At 46.7% G+C, this 15,878-nt stretch overlaps 1 protein-coding gene across 1 annotated transcript in view; it reads left to right on the plus strand.

Annotated features, from left to right (window-relative positions):
• The window catches only part of TRIM63 (tripartite motif containing 63, E3 ubiquitin protein ligase), a 42,067-nt gene that overhangs the window by 16,529 nt on the left and 9,660 nt on the right, over positions 1-15,878 (plus strand). Inside the window, exons 3-5 of the mRNA XM_005875261.2 lie at positions 10,414-11,208; positions 12,107-12,279; positions 15,677-15,845. Coding sequence (XP_005875323.2) covers positions 11,050-11,208; positions 12,107-12,279; positions 15,677-15,845 — 501 coding nt within the window. The 5' untranslated portion in view covers positions 10,414-11,049. The remainder of the gene's footprint in view (positions 1-10,413; positions 11,209-12,106; positions 12,280-15,676; positions 15,846-15,878) is intronic.

Genomic DNA, 15,878 nt, shown 5'->3' on the forward strand with positions numbered 1-15,878 from the left:
AGAGAATCATTGATTGGCTGCCTCCTGCACGCCCCCTACTGGGGATCAAGCCCACAACCCAGGCATGTGCCCTTGGCTGGCATCAAACCTGGGACCCTTCAGTCTGCAGGCCGACGCTCTATCCACTGAGCCAAACCAACCAGGCAAAAACAGTGACTTTTAACATGGGGATTTTTCCCAGCCATTTTCTATGCCAGTACAAAATTTTTAATATATAAATTTATTTACATACACACATCTGTTGTGGAGTGAGGCCACAACATTAGTAACAAAGAAACAGAATTTCCGGAGGATGAGGCCCAGAAATCAGGATTTTAAAAAGATTCCCAGGTGATTCTAATGTGCAGCCAAGGTTGAGAACCACTGCTATAGACAGTTGGAATGCTTATTGGGGTACATTTTTGCTTTATTTTTTAGTAAACTTTTTCTTTAAGTGTAATATGCATTCAGAACAGGGCACGATTCATAAGTGCACAGTTCAAGGCATTTTCACAAAGTGATATGCCTGCAAAACTCGAACCCAAGTCAAGAACAGATCATTATTGCCCAGCTGGTGTGGTTCAGTAGTTGAACGTCAACTTATGAGCCAGGAGGTCATGCATGGTTCAATTCCTGGTCAAGACACATGCCCGAGTTGCAGCAGAGTCAATCCCCAGTTGGGGGTGCGGGAGGCAGCCAATCAATGATTCTCTCATCATTGACATTTCTATCTCTCTCTTCCTCTCCCTTCCTTTCTGAAATCAATAAAAAAAAAAAAAAAGTATGTATTTTAAAGAGAACAGATCATTACCAGCAAGCCCAGAGTCCCGCTTCTTCCCCCTTCCAGCTCCCTACTGAGTTAACAGGATCCTGACTTCTACCAGCTTAGGTTAGTGTGAGTTTTTTGTGAACTTTATAATGACAGAATTACATAATACGTACAGTTTTGTTCAACATTCTTTATGAGATTCATCTATGTTGTTGCATGTGGCAATATTTACTCATTCTCATTGTTTTATAGTATTCACTATGTGACCACAGGACGATTTATTTGTTCCACTGATGGATGTTGGGGTTGTTTCCAGGGTTTTGCTACTACAAACAATATTGCAAAAAACATCTTTGTATGTGAATAGATCTATGTTGTACACCTGAAACTAATATAATATGGTATGTCAACTGTAATTGAAAATTTTTTAAAATTATAAAAATAAATAATCTATATATCTGAATATCTAGCTAGCTATTTCTTTCTGTCATATTTCTAGTTTAAAAAAATAAATATATATATATATACTTAAATATATTTTTATTGATTTTTAGAAAGAGAGAGGAAAGGAGAGGGAAAGAGAAACATTGATCAGCTGCCTCCTGCATGCCTCCTACTCTGGATCGAGCCTGCATCCCAGGCATATGCCCTGACTGGGATCAAACCAGCAACCTTTTGGTGCATGGGATGATGCCCAACCAACTAAACCACACCGGCCAGGGCTCTAGTTTTTTGATAAGATAGATTTCTCAGAATACAACTACTAAGGCACATGTATTAATATTTTACATTTTGATTTTGTCAAATTGCACCCTCCCAAGGTCAAGTGTAGTAGCAGTGTCCATTGCCCTACACCTTCACCAACCTTGGCTATTATTACTGTTTCGTATTTTTGTCAATCTGATAGAAGAAAAATCAGATCTTATTGTGGTTTTAATGAGATTTTTTAACATTAGTGAGGACAAGCACCTTTGTTTTTGTTTTGGGGGGAGGAGGCACTGGCATTTATTCTTTTTTGTGAATCTCCTTTTCTGTATCCTTTGCTTGTTTTTAAAATTTTAGTGTATTGTGGGGCTTGACACTTGGTCTTTACCAGTGTTTCTACTGTTTTCTCCCAAGGGTCACTTGTCTTTTAGCTTTGTGTATGGAGCAACTGCCAGTTTAAATATAGTTTGTTTTCCTCCTGCTTACTGCTTATGATCTGGATCATCCAGTGTGTGTGTGTGTGTGTGTGTGGTGGCAAACCTGAGGTTCAAGCTGGTGGGGGTGGGGAATAGCAGGCCAGGTGGAGTGGGCAGCTGGCCCCCAAGACTATCTCTCTAGGATACAAGCACCTGAACCTCTGGGTCAGTACTGAGCCCAGGCTTTGAGTTTGCCATGAGGCTTCCTCCAGTTTCTTTTGTGTTTTTGAAATATATTTTTATTGATTTCAGAGGGAAAGGGTAAGGGAGAGAGAGATAGAAAATCAATGATGAAAGAGAATCATTGATAAGCTGCCTTCTGCACGCCCCACACTGGGGATCGAGCCCCCAACCCAGGCATGTGCCATGACCGGGAATCAAACCGTGACCTCCTGGTTCACAGGTGGACGCTCGATCACTGAGCCTCGCCAGCTGGGCATCCAGTTTCTTTTCCAGGTTTTCCGGTGCTGACTGGCCCCATGTTATTAAGAGTCTCTCTCCAGAGCCCAGGGGCCAGACAGCTGAGTCAGGACCACTGTTCTTAGGGCCGTAGAGGGAAGGAAAGTTTAAGAGTGAGAGCTAAGATACCCAACTCTCTGAGTTCAAGGCCTGTCTTAGTCTGCTCAGGCTGTCATAACAAAATACTACAGGCTTGAGGCTTAAACAACAGGAACTTATTTCTCACAGTTCTGGGGGCTGGAAGTCCAAGGTCAAGGTGCTGGCAGGTTTCATTCTTAGCCTTTTTCTCTTGGCTTGCACATGGTTGTCACCTCCTGTGTGCTCACATGGCCTTTCCTCAGCAAATGTGCACGAAGAGAGAGAGAGTAGGCTCTCTTGTGTCTCTAAGGACACTAGTCCCATCAGATGAGGGCCCTACGTCATGACCTTATCACCGAGTTACCTCCAAAGGCCCCCATCTCCAAATACCATCTCATTAGGATTTAGAGCTTCAACATTTTGGGGAGACACAATTCAGTTCATAACAATGCCCATTTCCTAAAAATTTAACCTTAGCCAAATTACCTAATATCTTTGTGGCTCAATCTATAAAATAAGGATGATAGAAATATCGCCCAGCCAGTGTAGCTCAGTGGTTGAGCATGGACCCAGGAACCAGGAGGTCACGGGTTTGATTCCCGGTCAGGGCACATGCCCTGGTTGTGGGCTTGATCCCCAGTGGTGGGCGTGCAGGAGGCAGCTGTTTGAATATGTTTCTCTCTCATTGATGTTTTTGTCCCTCTATCTCACTTCCTTCCTGTCTCTCTAAAAATCAATAAAAAACATATTTAAGAAAGAAATATTGACCTCATGAATTAATAAATAAATCAATAGCTCTAAAACACTTAGGGCAGATTGTGATAGCTGGCCTCCAAGATGGACCTCAATAATTCTTGCTTCCTGTTATTCATGCTCCTGTGTGCTCTCCTCCACACTGTATCAGGGTTGTTCTATGTAACCAATAGAATACAATGGGAGTGATAGTGTGTGGTGTCTGAGGCTAGGTCATAAAAGACATTGCCACTTCTGTCTTGCTTTTTTGGGTCACTCTCCAGCCACCTGCTATGAGGATGCTCAAGCAGCTCTGTGGAGAGGTTCATGTGCTGAGGAACTGATGCTTCCCACCAACTGCCCACCATGTGAGTAAGCCACCTTGGAAGTGAAGCCTTGAGACGAACTGCCTGCAGCCCCAGGCAACATCTTCACTACAACCTCCTTGGAGATACTGAACCGAGCGGCCCACAGAAATGGGATGAGATCATAAATGTTTATTATTGTTTTAAGCTGCTAAGTTTTGGGAAATCTATTATGCAGCAATAGCTAATACACAGGTCATGGAGTTATCCATAGTAACTGTTTAGTAAATGCCAGCCTGTATTATTCCCCTGAGTGTGAAAAATATCTTTTTAAATATATTTTATTTATTTCAAAGAAGAAGTGGGGGGGGGGGGAGAGAGAGAGAGAGAGAGAGAGAGAGAGAGAGAGAGAGAGAGAAGAGAGAAGAGAGAGAGAAGAGAGAAGAGAGAAAGAGAAACATCAATGATGAGAGATAATCATCATTTGGCTGCCTCCTGCACGCTCCACACTGGGGACTGAGCTAGAAACTCAGGCCTGTGCCCAGACTGGGAATGCACGCTCCACACTGGGGATTGAGCTAGAAACTCAGGCCTGTGCCCAGACTGGGAATCGAACCTCAACCTCCTGGTTCATAGGTCAACGCTCAACTACTGAGCCATGCCGGCTGGTCTGACTGTGAAAATATTAGCAACAATGTTTCCTGAGTGTCCGTCATGTGCCAGATATGTGCCATGTGCCTGGGCAAGTGGACTCCCACCTCTACCATCAATTTTCTGCAAGGGATAGAGTGTTGGGGGCAGTCACTCAAAACCCAAGACTCTCAGGGCTAGAAAGGTCCAGAGATATCATTACTCTAGCCAACTCTCATTTATAGATGAGGAAACTGAGACACAGTTAGGTAACCTTCCCAAGGTAACAGAACTGTTATGTAGAGGAGCCTAAACTTGAACTCATTAGTACCTGGGCAGCCTCTTTGTTGTTGCTTTGCACTCTCGGGGCCTTATGGCAATGGTTTATTATATCTCAGTCTATAAAGCACTTTCAATACTCTATTTCAGGATCATCCTTGTAGAGCCCCCTCCAGATCCTGTTGACACCCCATGTTCCCTGGACAGTCCCATTCTCTAAGGCCATCTATTCCCCAGAGCCCTTGAAGCTGTCCACAACAATTGTCTAGACCAGGGGACAGAGAGAGGAGGCCTGTGGGGCTTCCAGTCCTGAGTGCTGAGTCCCAGGACTCTATGTTCTCCTTCCATGGCATATGGGCCAGGCCCAGGGGACTTTGCCCTGGCATCAGGGGCACGACATCATGTCCCAGACCCCATGGACCTACTTCTGCCAACTGCTGTGGCTTTAGCCTCTGGATCAAATGACCTATTGGTTTGATCTCTTGATTAGGGCTGATTCTTCTATGAGGATGACTTTGATCTCAAACTATAAGGAAATAAGATCTCCCCCCACCTTTCTGAGGCACCGAAGAGGCTCGAGGGGAAATCCAGAGGAAGAGGCACAGTGGGCCCCACCCTCTGAGGGAGGTCATGGGGCCTGGAGGGAGAACAGCACACATGTGGAAAGGAACACCATGATGTACCAAGAAAACATGTAAGCAAGCCCAAGCTATGCGGAAATGAAAGGGGAGACGGAGTGTGGTTCCTCTCCTGCAGCACATCCCCCAGGCCTGTGTCATTACGGGGAAGAGCTCCTCCAAGAACCCTGCCGCTGGGGACGGGGAAGGACACTCAGGGATCATCTCTTTCAGTTGCTCCATTTGGCAGATGAAGAAACTGAAGGTGGGTGTGGCTTGCCGGGCATCACATTGCTGGTCTTTGGCAGAGCTAAAGATGGAGCCCAGGTGTCCAGGCCCCAGGCCATGGTTCTTTCCCCCAACCAAGAGGCCTCAAGATCTCAGGTTTCTAAAAAGTCCCCTCTCTAGTGACAATCAAAAAGAACATAGACTTTGGGGATAGACTTTGGGGTTAAATCGGCTTATTCCAGCTCTGCCTACACTAGCCGTGAGACTTGGGCAACTCCATATGCCAATCTGTGCCTCAGTTTCCTTAGCTCTAAAGTGGAGATAAGTATGACTTACTCATGTTTGTTGTGACAACTGACTGAAATAGTGCCAGGATGCCCAGCCACTTGCAAGCATTAAATCAAAAAATAATGCTGTACTGTAATTGCTGTTACCTTCCATCTCTCTCTTTTCCTTGCTAAGCCAGACCATTTTCCCTGCTGCTTTTCCTGCCCCCTTAATCAGCTGAGACCTGTCTCAGACAGTAAAGCTCCTCCCATTAGTAACAGACTTTTTGGGACAGTAGCAAATAAGAAGTCTTTCTCTTAGCTGTGTGATGTTCCACAAGTCACTTAACCTTTCTGAACTTCAGTTCCTGATATGTCAAAATGGGGATCACAATGCCCAGAATCATTCTCTGACAAATCAATGGCATAGAAGGATGGGAGGGAAGGTGATTGTTATAGATTAAAAGAGACTGATGAGACAAAATCAACAATATGCCCTGTCTCAGACCTTATTTGGATCAGATTTGGCAAACTAACTGTAAAAGATATGTGAAACAATCAACAATCTCTGGAAATGCTTTGGGATTTAGATAATATTAAGAAATTATTGCCCAGCCGGTGTGGCTCACTAGTTGAGTGTTGACCTATGAACCAGGAGGTCACGGTTCGATTCCCAGTCAGGGCATATGCCCAGGTTATGGGCTTGATCCCCAGTGTGGGGTGTGCAGGAGGCAGCGGATCCATGATTCTCTCTCATCATTGATGTTTCTATCTCTCCCTTCCTCTCTGAAATCAATAAAAAATTAAAAAAAAATAAATTATTGTGCCCTGGCCAGATAGCTCAGTTCGTTAGAAAGTTGTCCTGATATGCCAAGGTTGAGGGTTTGATCCCTGGTCAGGGCATATACAAGAATAAACCAAATTATTGTGCCCTGGCCAGATAGCTCAGTTGGTTAGAACATTGTCCTGATATGCCAAGGTTTTATATGCCCTGGTCAGGGCATATACAAGAATAAACCAAGGAATACATACATAAGTGGAACAACAAATCACTGTTCCTCTCTCTCTCTCTCTCTCTCTCTCTCAATAAGTGGAACAACAAATCTCTGTTTCTTTCTCTCTCTCCCTCTCTCTCTCTCTCCCCTTTCTCTCTTAAAAAATCAATAAAATACAAATTAAAAAAGAAAAAAAGAAACTGCAAAACTGTTATTCTCCAGAGCATTTGAAAAATTAATAAAATACAAATTAAAAAAGAAACTGCAAAACTGTTATTCTCCAGAGCATTTGAGATCTTGCTTCCTGGCATATGGTGTCAGTTTGGCTCAAATAAACTCTTGGGGGAGGGGGGAAAATAATTGTTATTTTTACTAGGTATGATAATGGCATGGTGATTATGCAAGTCAATGATTATCAGTTGGAAATGCTTACTGAAGCATTTATGAGTGAAATGACTTAATGACTATGACTGGCTTTAAAATATTCGAGAAAAAAAGAAGTATGTGTGGGGAATTATAGATAAAATAAGATTGAGGAAACATTAAGGGTGAAAGCTGGGTTTGGTAACATGAGTTCATTATACTATTCTCTCTACTTTTGTATGGTTGAAAGTTTTACTAATAAACAGTACAATGAATAAATAAGACTTGCAGAAAAGGAAGCAGTAAGATGTAGTAGTTAAAAGCTTTAGGCTCAGACATACCACTGAGATTCTGAATTTGTCTCTTCATCTGTCCGTCTATAATTTGATAGAATGTTCTAATAACTGGTAATGATACTGGTTTATAACTTCCTGCTTCTGATGCTGGCTCTGTCACTCACTGGCTGGGGGACTTTGGCCAAGTAACTTAACCTCTCTGAGCTTCTGTAGCTCAGCTATAAAACAGGGAAAATCATGACCAGCCCTGTCTCACTGAGCTATTTTGAGGACCGAACAAGAGGATGAATGGAAAAAGCTTTGCACAGTGCCTGGAATGCAATAAGCACTCAATAAATGCTTCAGTGTAAGGAGTACAGGTTTAGGAGTCAGGCTACCTTGGATGTGAACCCCAGTTCAGCTCTGCCAGTTGTGACTTTGGCCAAGCCATTAATTCTCTGAATCTCGTTTCCTCCTGGGAAAAACGAAGATCATAATACCTCCCTTGCAGGACTGTTGTGAGGATTAAATGACAGGACATGTTTTGATGCCCAGCATGGCCCATGTGGGAATTTCCCTTTCCCACCCCTTGACTTTCAGCAGTGCCAGCCTTGCCAGCTCCCAGGCTGGAGTTGATCCCACTGTCCATTTGCTTGGCTTTTGCACCTGGGCTGCCAAGTGTGGCTGGAGAGTCAACAGAATCATGTGAATGGCTCCTCACAACTGGCAAATGCATGTTTGGAAACATCAGCGAGGCTCTTCTGCTTCCAGACAGTCCTCCCACCCCCAGGGCACTTCCTCCTGTGTTTCACACTGTCTGGTCCAAACTTTTTCCACCACCCACTCATGCTACCCTTCTCCCTGCCTCTGCCTCAAAAGTTGACCTCAAATCTCTGGACTGAAGTCGTCAACATGAGCACCTTTCTCTCAACTTTCCAACATCTCTGATTCTCACCTCCATCTTTTCCTCTCTCTTATCCTCCCATCTCAACAGTCAGATTGTCCTTCTTCTTCCGAAGGCTTCAGAATTTACTCCATCACCCTCTCCTCAATCTTCCAGTACTTCCTCTCCACTGGCTGCACCATCTCAGACAACACACACACACACACACACACACACACACACACACGGTCAAGTACCTTGATCTCCCCCAAGTCTGACAGTGACCCTGCTGCTCCCTTGTGTGATTCACATGTTCACTTGTTCACCCATTTAAGAAACATTTGTTAAGTGTCTATTATGTGCCAGGCACTGGAGGTAAAGAGATGAATAGAGGCAGTTTTTGCCCTTAATGTCTTCAAAGTCCAAGGGAGAGTCAGACTCACAGATGGGAGGATGATAAGTGAGATATAAAGATGGACCCATGCTTGATGCTGAGATTGACTGAGTGCAGTGGGAGAGAGGGGAGCTCCAGGATGGCTCCCAGACACCTGGTCTGTGCAAATGGGTGTATCGGTCCTGAGACATGAAACAAGAAAAAGGGGAGGAGGAGCTTAGTGTGGGGGGAGATGGTGTGTTCTGCTTGGGACATGATGAGTTTGAGGTGCTATTGGGACATCCCAGTAGAGAGCTCCAAAAAATCTTCAGTTTACGTGAGAGAGCAGTATGAACTGGAATCTGAGATTTGAGGATCATTAACATGTAATAGTTGGAATCATGAATGTATATAGAGTGTTCTCTGCTGCAAGTAACAGAATAATCATACTATGATGACATTTGGTAAGTTATATCAAATAACCAAGAAGTGGGCAGTTCTAGGGGTGGGTAACCTGGCCACACAATGACACCATTGCTTTCTCTAGTCCTTCTTTGTCCTTCTCAGGGAACTGATTTCTTCCTGAGACTTGTCCTGTCTTGGTTGCAAGACTGAACAAAACTGAGGTCGTGTGAGCAAGGAAGAAGCTGGCACTGTTGAGCTCCTGAGTCAAGCATATCTGGGTTCATGTCCTAGAGCCACTTCTTGCAAGCTGTGTGACCTCATACAAGTTATTTTACTTTTCTGTGCCTGAGTTTCCTCATCTGTGGAATGAGGATTTGTGATGTTGTGATTTATAATAAGAAATATGTGTTTGGTCTTTGCCATGTTTCTGGCTCACAGCTCCCTAAACCCTTGGCATTTCCCAAGTGCTGAGAGTGATGGAGGTGTGTTTTGTGATGTGAATGAGGTGGCTTGACTTGGAAGCACCAAAGCACGGGGGCTGGTTGCCAGGAGAACCCACCATGTGATTAGAGGGTTGGAACTTTCAGTCCCCTCTACCTCCCACTCTGGGCAGAGGAAGGGAGCTGGAGGTTGACCTAATCACCAATTGTTAATGATTTAATCAATGTACTTACATAATAAAGCTTCCATAAAAACCCAAGAGGATGGGGTTTGGAGAGCTTCCAGATTTATGAACAGGTGGAGGTCCTGGGAGTGTAACCGGACAAACAGTGGGTCCATGCTGCCTGTCACTACTCAAGCCAATTCAGCAGAGACAGGGTTAAACCATATATGAGCGTTTATTCCAATACTGCCAGCAATATGGGAGTAGCAGGTCATCCACAAAAATCTGCTCTGCAGCCCCCCCATAAGCCAGCTGCTTATACAGGTAGAAGTACAAAGGAAAGTAGGCAAACGGGCAAATGGTCTTTTTACATATATGCAGAGGGGCTTAGTGATAGGCAAGGGCTGGGGTTTCCTGGGGAAATAGCCAAAGGGTAGGCCAAATGGGCAGTTAACAGGTAAGCAGCCTGGAGATTTGCGAAGGCCTGCAGGTATGCAAAAAGGGCTGGGGGATCTTAATGATTCAGGTTCCTGGCTCTGACTTCTACAACAAAATTGTTCATCTTGCTCTAGCTGGTTTGGCTCAGGGGATAGAGAGTTGGCCTGCAGACTGAAGGGTCCCGGGTTTGATTCTAGTCAAGGGCACATGCCGGATTGTGGGCTCAATCCCCAGTAGGGGGCATGCAGGAGGCAGCCAATCAATGATTCTCTCTCATCATTGATGTTTTTCTCTCTCTCCCTCTCCCTTCCTCTCTGAAATCAATAAAAAAATATATTTTAAAAAATTGTTAATCTTTCCATGATAATAGGCAGCTCCAAATGGGCAGGGTGGGCTGCATTTCCAGGTGAAGCTCCCAGGTCCTGAGTGCAGCTGCCAGCCAAGTTATAATGTGCCTTCTTTAATCAGAATAAAACAATCACAGTTATCAGCATGATTAATATTTCTTACAATACTAGCTGGTCCCCCAACATTCTATTTCTGCCCCCTTTCAGGAGAAGAGTGCCCCTGGAGAGGGCATGGAAGTTCCATGTCCCTCCCCACACACCTCAGATCTGAGGCAGAGGGATGGGCTCAGAGAGGGGCTGCCCTGCCCCTATCCTGGGAGCCGCCCAGGACTCCAGAGGAGGAATGGACCTGATTATGGTCGGTGAGGGGGCCCTGGCTCTTAACCCTGAAAATCCCAGTGGCCCCTTCTCTGGGTCCCATCCCTGGCTCACCAGCCTGATGCGAGAGGAGACTAATTTCTGGAGGAAACTCTGTTTCCCAGTCCTCCCCCAAGTCTGCCCACGAACAAGCTGTTCTTGTTTACGACCCCCATCTCAGGGGAACAGTGATTGCTCATCCCCACATGTGATTTGAGAGGCCGCTCTTGCAGGCCTGGAGGAAACTCAAGCCCCGCCAGCCGTGCTGGCACCGGAATGCTCAGCTGGTCCCCTCCTGGGGCTCATGTGACCAGGGTCCCGCTATAAATATCAGAGGGGCCTCAGACTAAGACAGAATTTGGGCGCCAGGAGAAGAAGGTCAAGAGGCTCCGGGCGGGTGTTTTGTGACAAAGGCAAGACCCCAGGTCTGCTTAGAGCGAGGCAGGTAAAGGAAGCAGCCAGGTGGGCCCCGCACTGCTGGACAGTATGGATTATAAATCAAGCCTGATCCAGGATGGGAACCCCCTGGAGAACCTGGAGAAGCAGCTGATCTGTCCCATCTGCCTGGAGATGTTTACCAAGCCGGTGGTCATCTTGCCATGTCAGCACAACCTCTGCCGGAAGTGTGCCAACGACATCTTCCAGGTCAGTGCTGGGCATGGCCTAGTCCTGGGGGCTTAGGGGGCTCCTCAGCTTTCCTGTGATGAAAGCTCCTCTCTCTTAGCCCAGGACGCTCCTAAGCCAGGGCCGGGCAGGTTCTTTCCCCTGCAAAGGCCTCTGGACTGGGCTGAGGGGGCTGGGGCGGTGGCTCTGGCTGCCCAATTCCATTTCCATGACGCATGTTTCCCCTCCCCACCCTGCTGGCAGCTCTGCCACCCGCCACCTCTGTCCTGAGCATGCAGTTGACTCTTCAATCAGGAGTCAAATGCCACAGTGATAAGTGGGGGAAGCAGGGGAGAGGAGAAAGAAACCAGACCCGGGGGCTGGAGCCAGCTCCCTGGTGGAAGGGGGCCCAGAGCTCTAGGAGGAGGGAGGGTGGGAGGCACTGAGCAGCAGAGGCATTTTCCCTTTAGAGCTGTGCCCTCAGATATAGGGCAGGAGGGGCTTCCTCTCCTGAAAAGGAATGAGAATGGATGTCCTGGCTGGGAGGCAGGACTCAAGGTTTCCCAGAAGCACGTGATAAATGTCCTCTCACTATTTTATCTTTAAAGTAGCGGCCCTAATCACTAGCTCTAATTAAAATGCCCATTTGATGAATGGGCAAACTGAGGCGTGGAGGGATAAGGTTGCTTGCCCAAAGTCACTCGGACAATAACCGTGACTTGAACCCAGGCCTGCTGACTCTCAAACCTGCTGGTGGCTCAGTGCTTACCAGGTGCTCCCTGTGTAAGTGAGCTGTCTCTCATCTCAGGACAGGGGACTGCAGTTCATGATTTGACAAGAGAATGGTTGGGGTAAGCAGTGTGGAGGATAACCTGGAGATTAGAAAGGGCAGGGGCTGAGGAGGGAGCCCAGGCCTCACCTCTGCCCTTGCCACCCACAGGCCGCAAACCCCTACTGGTCCAGCCGGGGTGGCTCGATGTCCATGTCTGGAGGCCGTTTCCGCTGCCCGACCTGCCGCCATGAGGTGATCATGGACCGCCACGGAGTGTATGGCCTCCAGAGGAATCTGCTGGTGGAGAACATCATTGACATCTACAAGCAGGAGTGCTCAAGGTCAGTTCGCCCGCTGCTGGGAGGCCGGCCTCCTGCCCTAGCCGCTCTGTGCCCAGCTCTCCCAGGCTCCTTCCTCCTTCATCTGCTCCGGATCCAGTCCCCTGGGTGGACGAGCTAACTAGCCAGTCCAGAGAGCGTGTCCCTCGCCCTCAGGCAGGAACAGAGGCTTACTCTCTCCCCCAACCCTGGTTCTCCGTGTCACTCAGCGAATGGGAAGGGGCCCAGGCTGTCCTCCTGAAAGATACGGTAGGAACCAGAGGCAAGACAAGCTGTGAGAGGGACAGAGAGAGGCACTAGGGCCAGCTAAGTGGCCCTGATAAGCAGAGAAAGCGCCCAGTGAGAACATAGTCAGTCTCTCTATAGCAGCGATTTTTAACTGGTGTGCCCTGGCACACTGATGTGCCACACGAATTTTTAAACATGCAGTACCTGACTACTTAGTCAGGGGCACTGACCTCTTTTCCCTTAGATTGTCAAATAAAAGATGACAACAGCCAACACAACAATAGCCATCTGGTGTTAAGGAATCAAAATTATACCTTTTTTTTGGTCAGATTGTCAAAAAATATATATTTTTGATGTGCCACAGAATTTTAGTAATTAAGTTGTATGTGCCATGAGATGAAAAAGGTTGAAATCACCCAGCCAGGTAGCTCAGTGGTTGAGTATCTACCTATGAACCAAGAGGTTCCCCATTCGATTCCTGGTTTGGGCTCGATTCCCAATGGGGGGCAGGCAGGAGGCAGTTTCCATCTCACTATCCCTCTCCCTTCCTCTCTCTCTAAAAATATATATGTATGAAAAAGGTTGAAATCATTGCTCTATAATGATAGCAACAGCTAAGGTCCCATGTGCTGGGAAGCACAGCACCAGGCACTGGGAATGCTTCTTTTTTTTCTTTTTAAAAAAATATATTTTATTTATTTTTTACAGAGAAGAAGGGAGAGGGATAGAGAGTTAGAAACATCAATTCAGCTGCCTCCTACACATCCCCCTACTGGGAATGTGGCCGCAACCAAGGTACATGCCCTTGACTGGAATCAAACCTGGGACCCTTTGGTCTGCAGGCCAACACTCTATCCACTGAGCCAAACAGGTTAGGGCTGGGAATGATTCTTCTTGCTGCTTCACAACACCCCTGTGGAGCAGGCATGACTATTTCACAGATGAAGAAGCTGAGGTTCAAAGAGGTGAAGTCAGTTGCCCAAGGTTGCCCAGCTGGAAAGAGTAAGAGCTGGGAGTGGGACCAGTGATGGAGCTCTATGTCTCCCTAATTTTAGAATAGCAGTTCTTTCTCAGGCAGAATGTGTGAGTGGTAGAGGTTGTGCAGTGTTGGGCCTCAAATTGGAAAGAGTCACAGCTACCAGGGAGATCTTTACAAATCAGGACATCCTGACAAGGCTTCCCGGCTGCTGACCTCACAGCCCTATGGTCCTACAGGCAGTGTCCTGCCCAAGGAAAGGTGATAGAGCAGTCCTAGTGAGAAAAGAACAGGCCTGGGGTACTCTGTTTGCTGGTCTGACTGTTACTAATGCATTGTAGGATCCTGGGTAAGTCTTTGGGCCTTCATTTCCCCTGCTTGCAGAAGGAACAGTAAGATTTGTTTTGTGACTGTATAGCATTTTGATGGGAAATGTTACAAATATCAAATATTTATTGAGCACCTACTGTGTGTAGGCTCTGTATGAAGTATGTCCCATGCATTATCACTATTTAATTCTTACAATAATCCTGTAAGACATTCTTACCCTCATTTTACAATGAGGGGGCTCAGAGAGGTTCAGAGATTTGTTCAAGGCCACTCAGCTTGCAAGTGGTGAAGCCGAGAGGGAGTGTTCCATGATGAATACTTCTAACTGCTATTGTGTATTTATTGAGCACCTACTGTGTGTAGGCTCTGTAGGAAGTATGTCCCATGCATTATCACTATTTAAGTCTTACAATAATCCTGTAAGACATTCTTACCCTCATTTTACAATGAGGGGGCTCAGAGAGGTTCAGAGATTTGTTCAAAGCCACTCAGCTTGCAAGTGGTGAAGCCGAGAGGGAGTGTTCCATGATGAATACTTCTAACTGCTATTGTCTCTCACATTGCTAGGGCTCAACACTGCAAAAATGCAAATATATTTTTGATCATTATAATCATAATAAAATCAACATTGCACCAAAATATTAGCCCACCCAGTGTTGACCTGTGAAGATCATGCTGTGTTTGAACCCTTCGAGGCCTTGCTGCATAGTTGGAGGACCATGATAGCTGCCCTTGGTGGGGGGTCTGCCCTGTGCCAGGCACTACACATTCATTACAGACAACTCCTGTCACGATCCCAGTAGCTCTGGGAGGAAACCAAAGCTCAGAGAAGTGAAAGCACTTGTCCAAGGTCACAGAATGAATACATTCAGGACAATATGGATTCAAACCCAGATGCGGAAGCCCGGGCTTGGGAGGTGCCTGCTATGTTAGGGGCTGGGAAATCAGAGGTAGCACAGACACAGTGTTGACTCTAAATGAGTGCGTAGTCTAGCTGGAGAGGTAAGAGCTAGACTCTCCTCAAATGAATTTCGGGTACGAAGTAACCAATTTCCTGAGAGGCACAAATAACATGCCAGAGACCCTGAGTGAAGAGAGAGAAAAAGGGAGAAAGACATTCCAAGAATGGATGTTTGGGAAGAAAGAGAAGGAAGAGACTAGACCCTGGAAACAATCTCTGGACTAGAAGTCAGGCTTGTGCTGGGCTGTTGGACAGCCCTGAGCTGCCCGTGGAATGGCTGTGTGACTTGGGGCACACACACTGCTTTCTTCTCTGAGCCTCGGGACACCCTCCTGGCATGCTTGCTTATCTACTCTCTCCTCTGTGCAAGGCACTGTACACGGCAGATTCAGGAGTGAAGAGAATAGGCAAGTTTCCCTGCTTTAATGGAGGTTACAGTCTGGTGGGTTAAATATAGAATTCAGTGAGGCCATGAGAATAAATTGCTTCACTCAGAGCCCAGCCTGCAGAAACCGAGAGCTATGGTGACTATAATTAGAGCAAATGAGCTTTAGCCTCCCCAACCCTGACTTGCTGAGCGACCTTGGGCAAGTCCATTCACCTTTCTGAGGCCCAGTTTCCTCTTCTTGAAAATGTCTCTAGATCTGATGACTTTGAGATTCTACCACCCTTCCCGTGTCCAGGCCAACTCCATCACCAGGGTTTGAGCCCTCGTCTACAGAGACAGCCTTGGTGTCATTGGCTTCCCCGGTCCTGGGTCCCCGGAGGATTAAACAAAAAGGATTAAGGACATCTAACCACTGAGAACTTGGGTCATAGATCTGAGGTGGAGCTGTGATTGGAGCTGCGGGAGGAGGCAGAGACTCGGGACCCCTGCCTTAAGACTTGTGACTCTTCCACTTCAGTAGGCCCCTGCAGAAGGGCAGCCACCCCATGTGCAAGGAGCATGAAGACGAGAAGATCAACATCTACTGCCTCACGTGTGAGATGCCCACATGCTCCATGTGCAAGGTGTTTGGAGCCCACCAGGCCTGTGAGGTGGCCCCACTGCAGAGTGTCTTCCAGGGACAAAAGGTACTGGCCCGAGCCACTTCCACCCCCAGCCTG

This window comes from Myotis brandtii, unplaced genomic scaffold (assembly GCF_000412655.1).
Source record: "Myotis brandtii unplaced genomic scaffold, ASM41265v1 scaffold456, whole genome shotgun sequence".
NCBI classification, from domain to species: domain Eukaryota; kingdom Metazoa; phylum Chordata; class Mammalia; order Chiroptera; family Vespertilionidae; genus Myotis; species Myotis brandtii.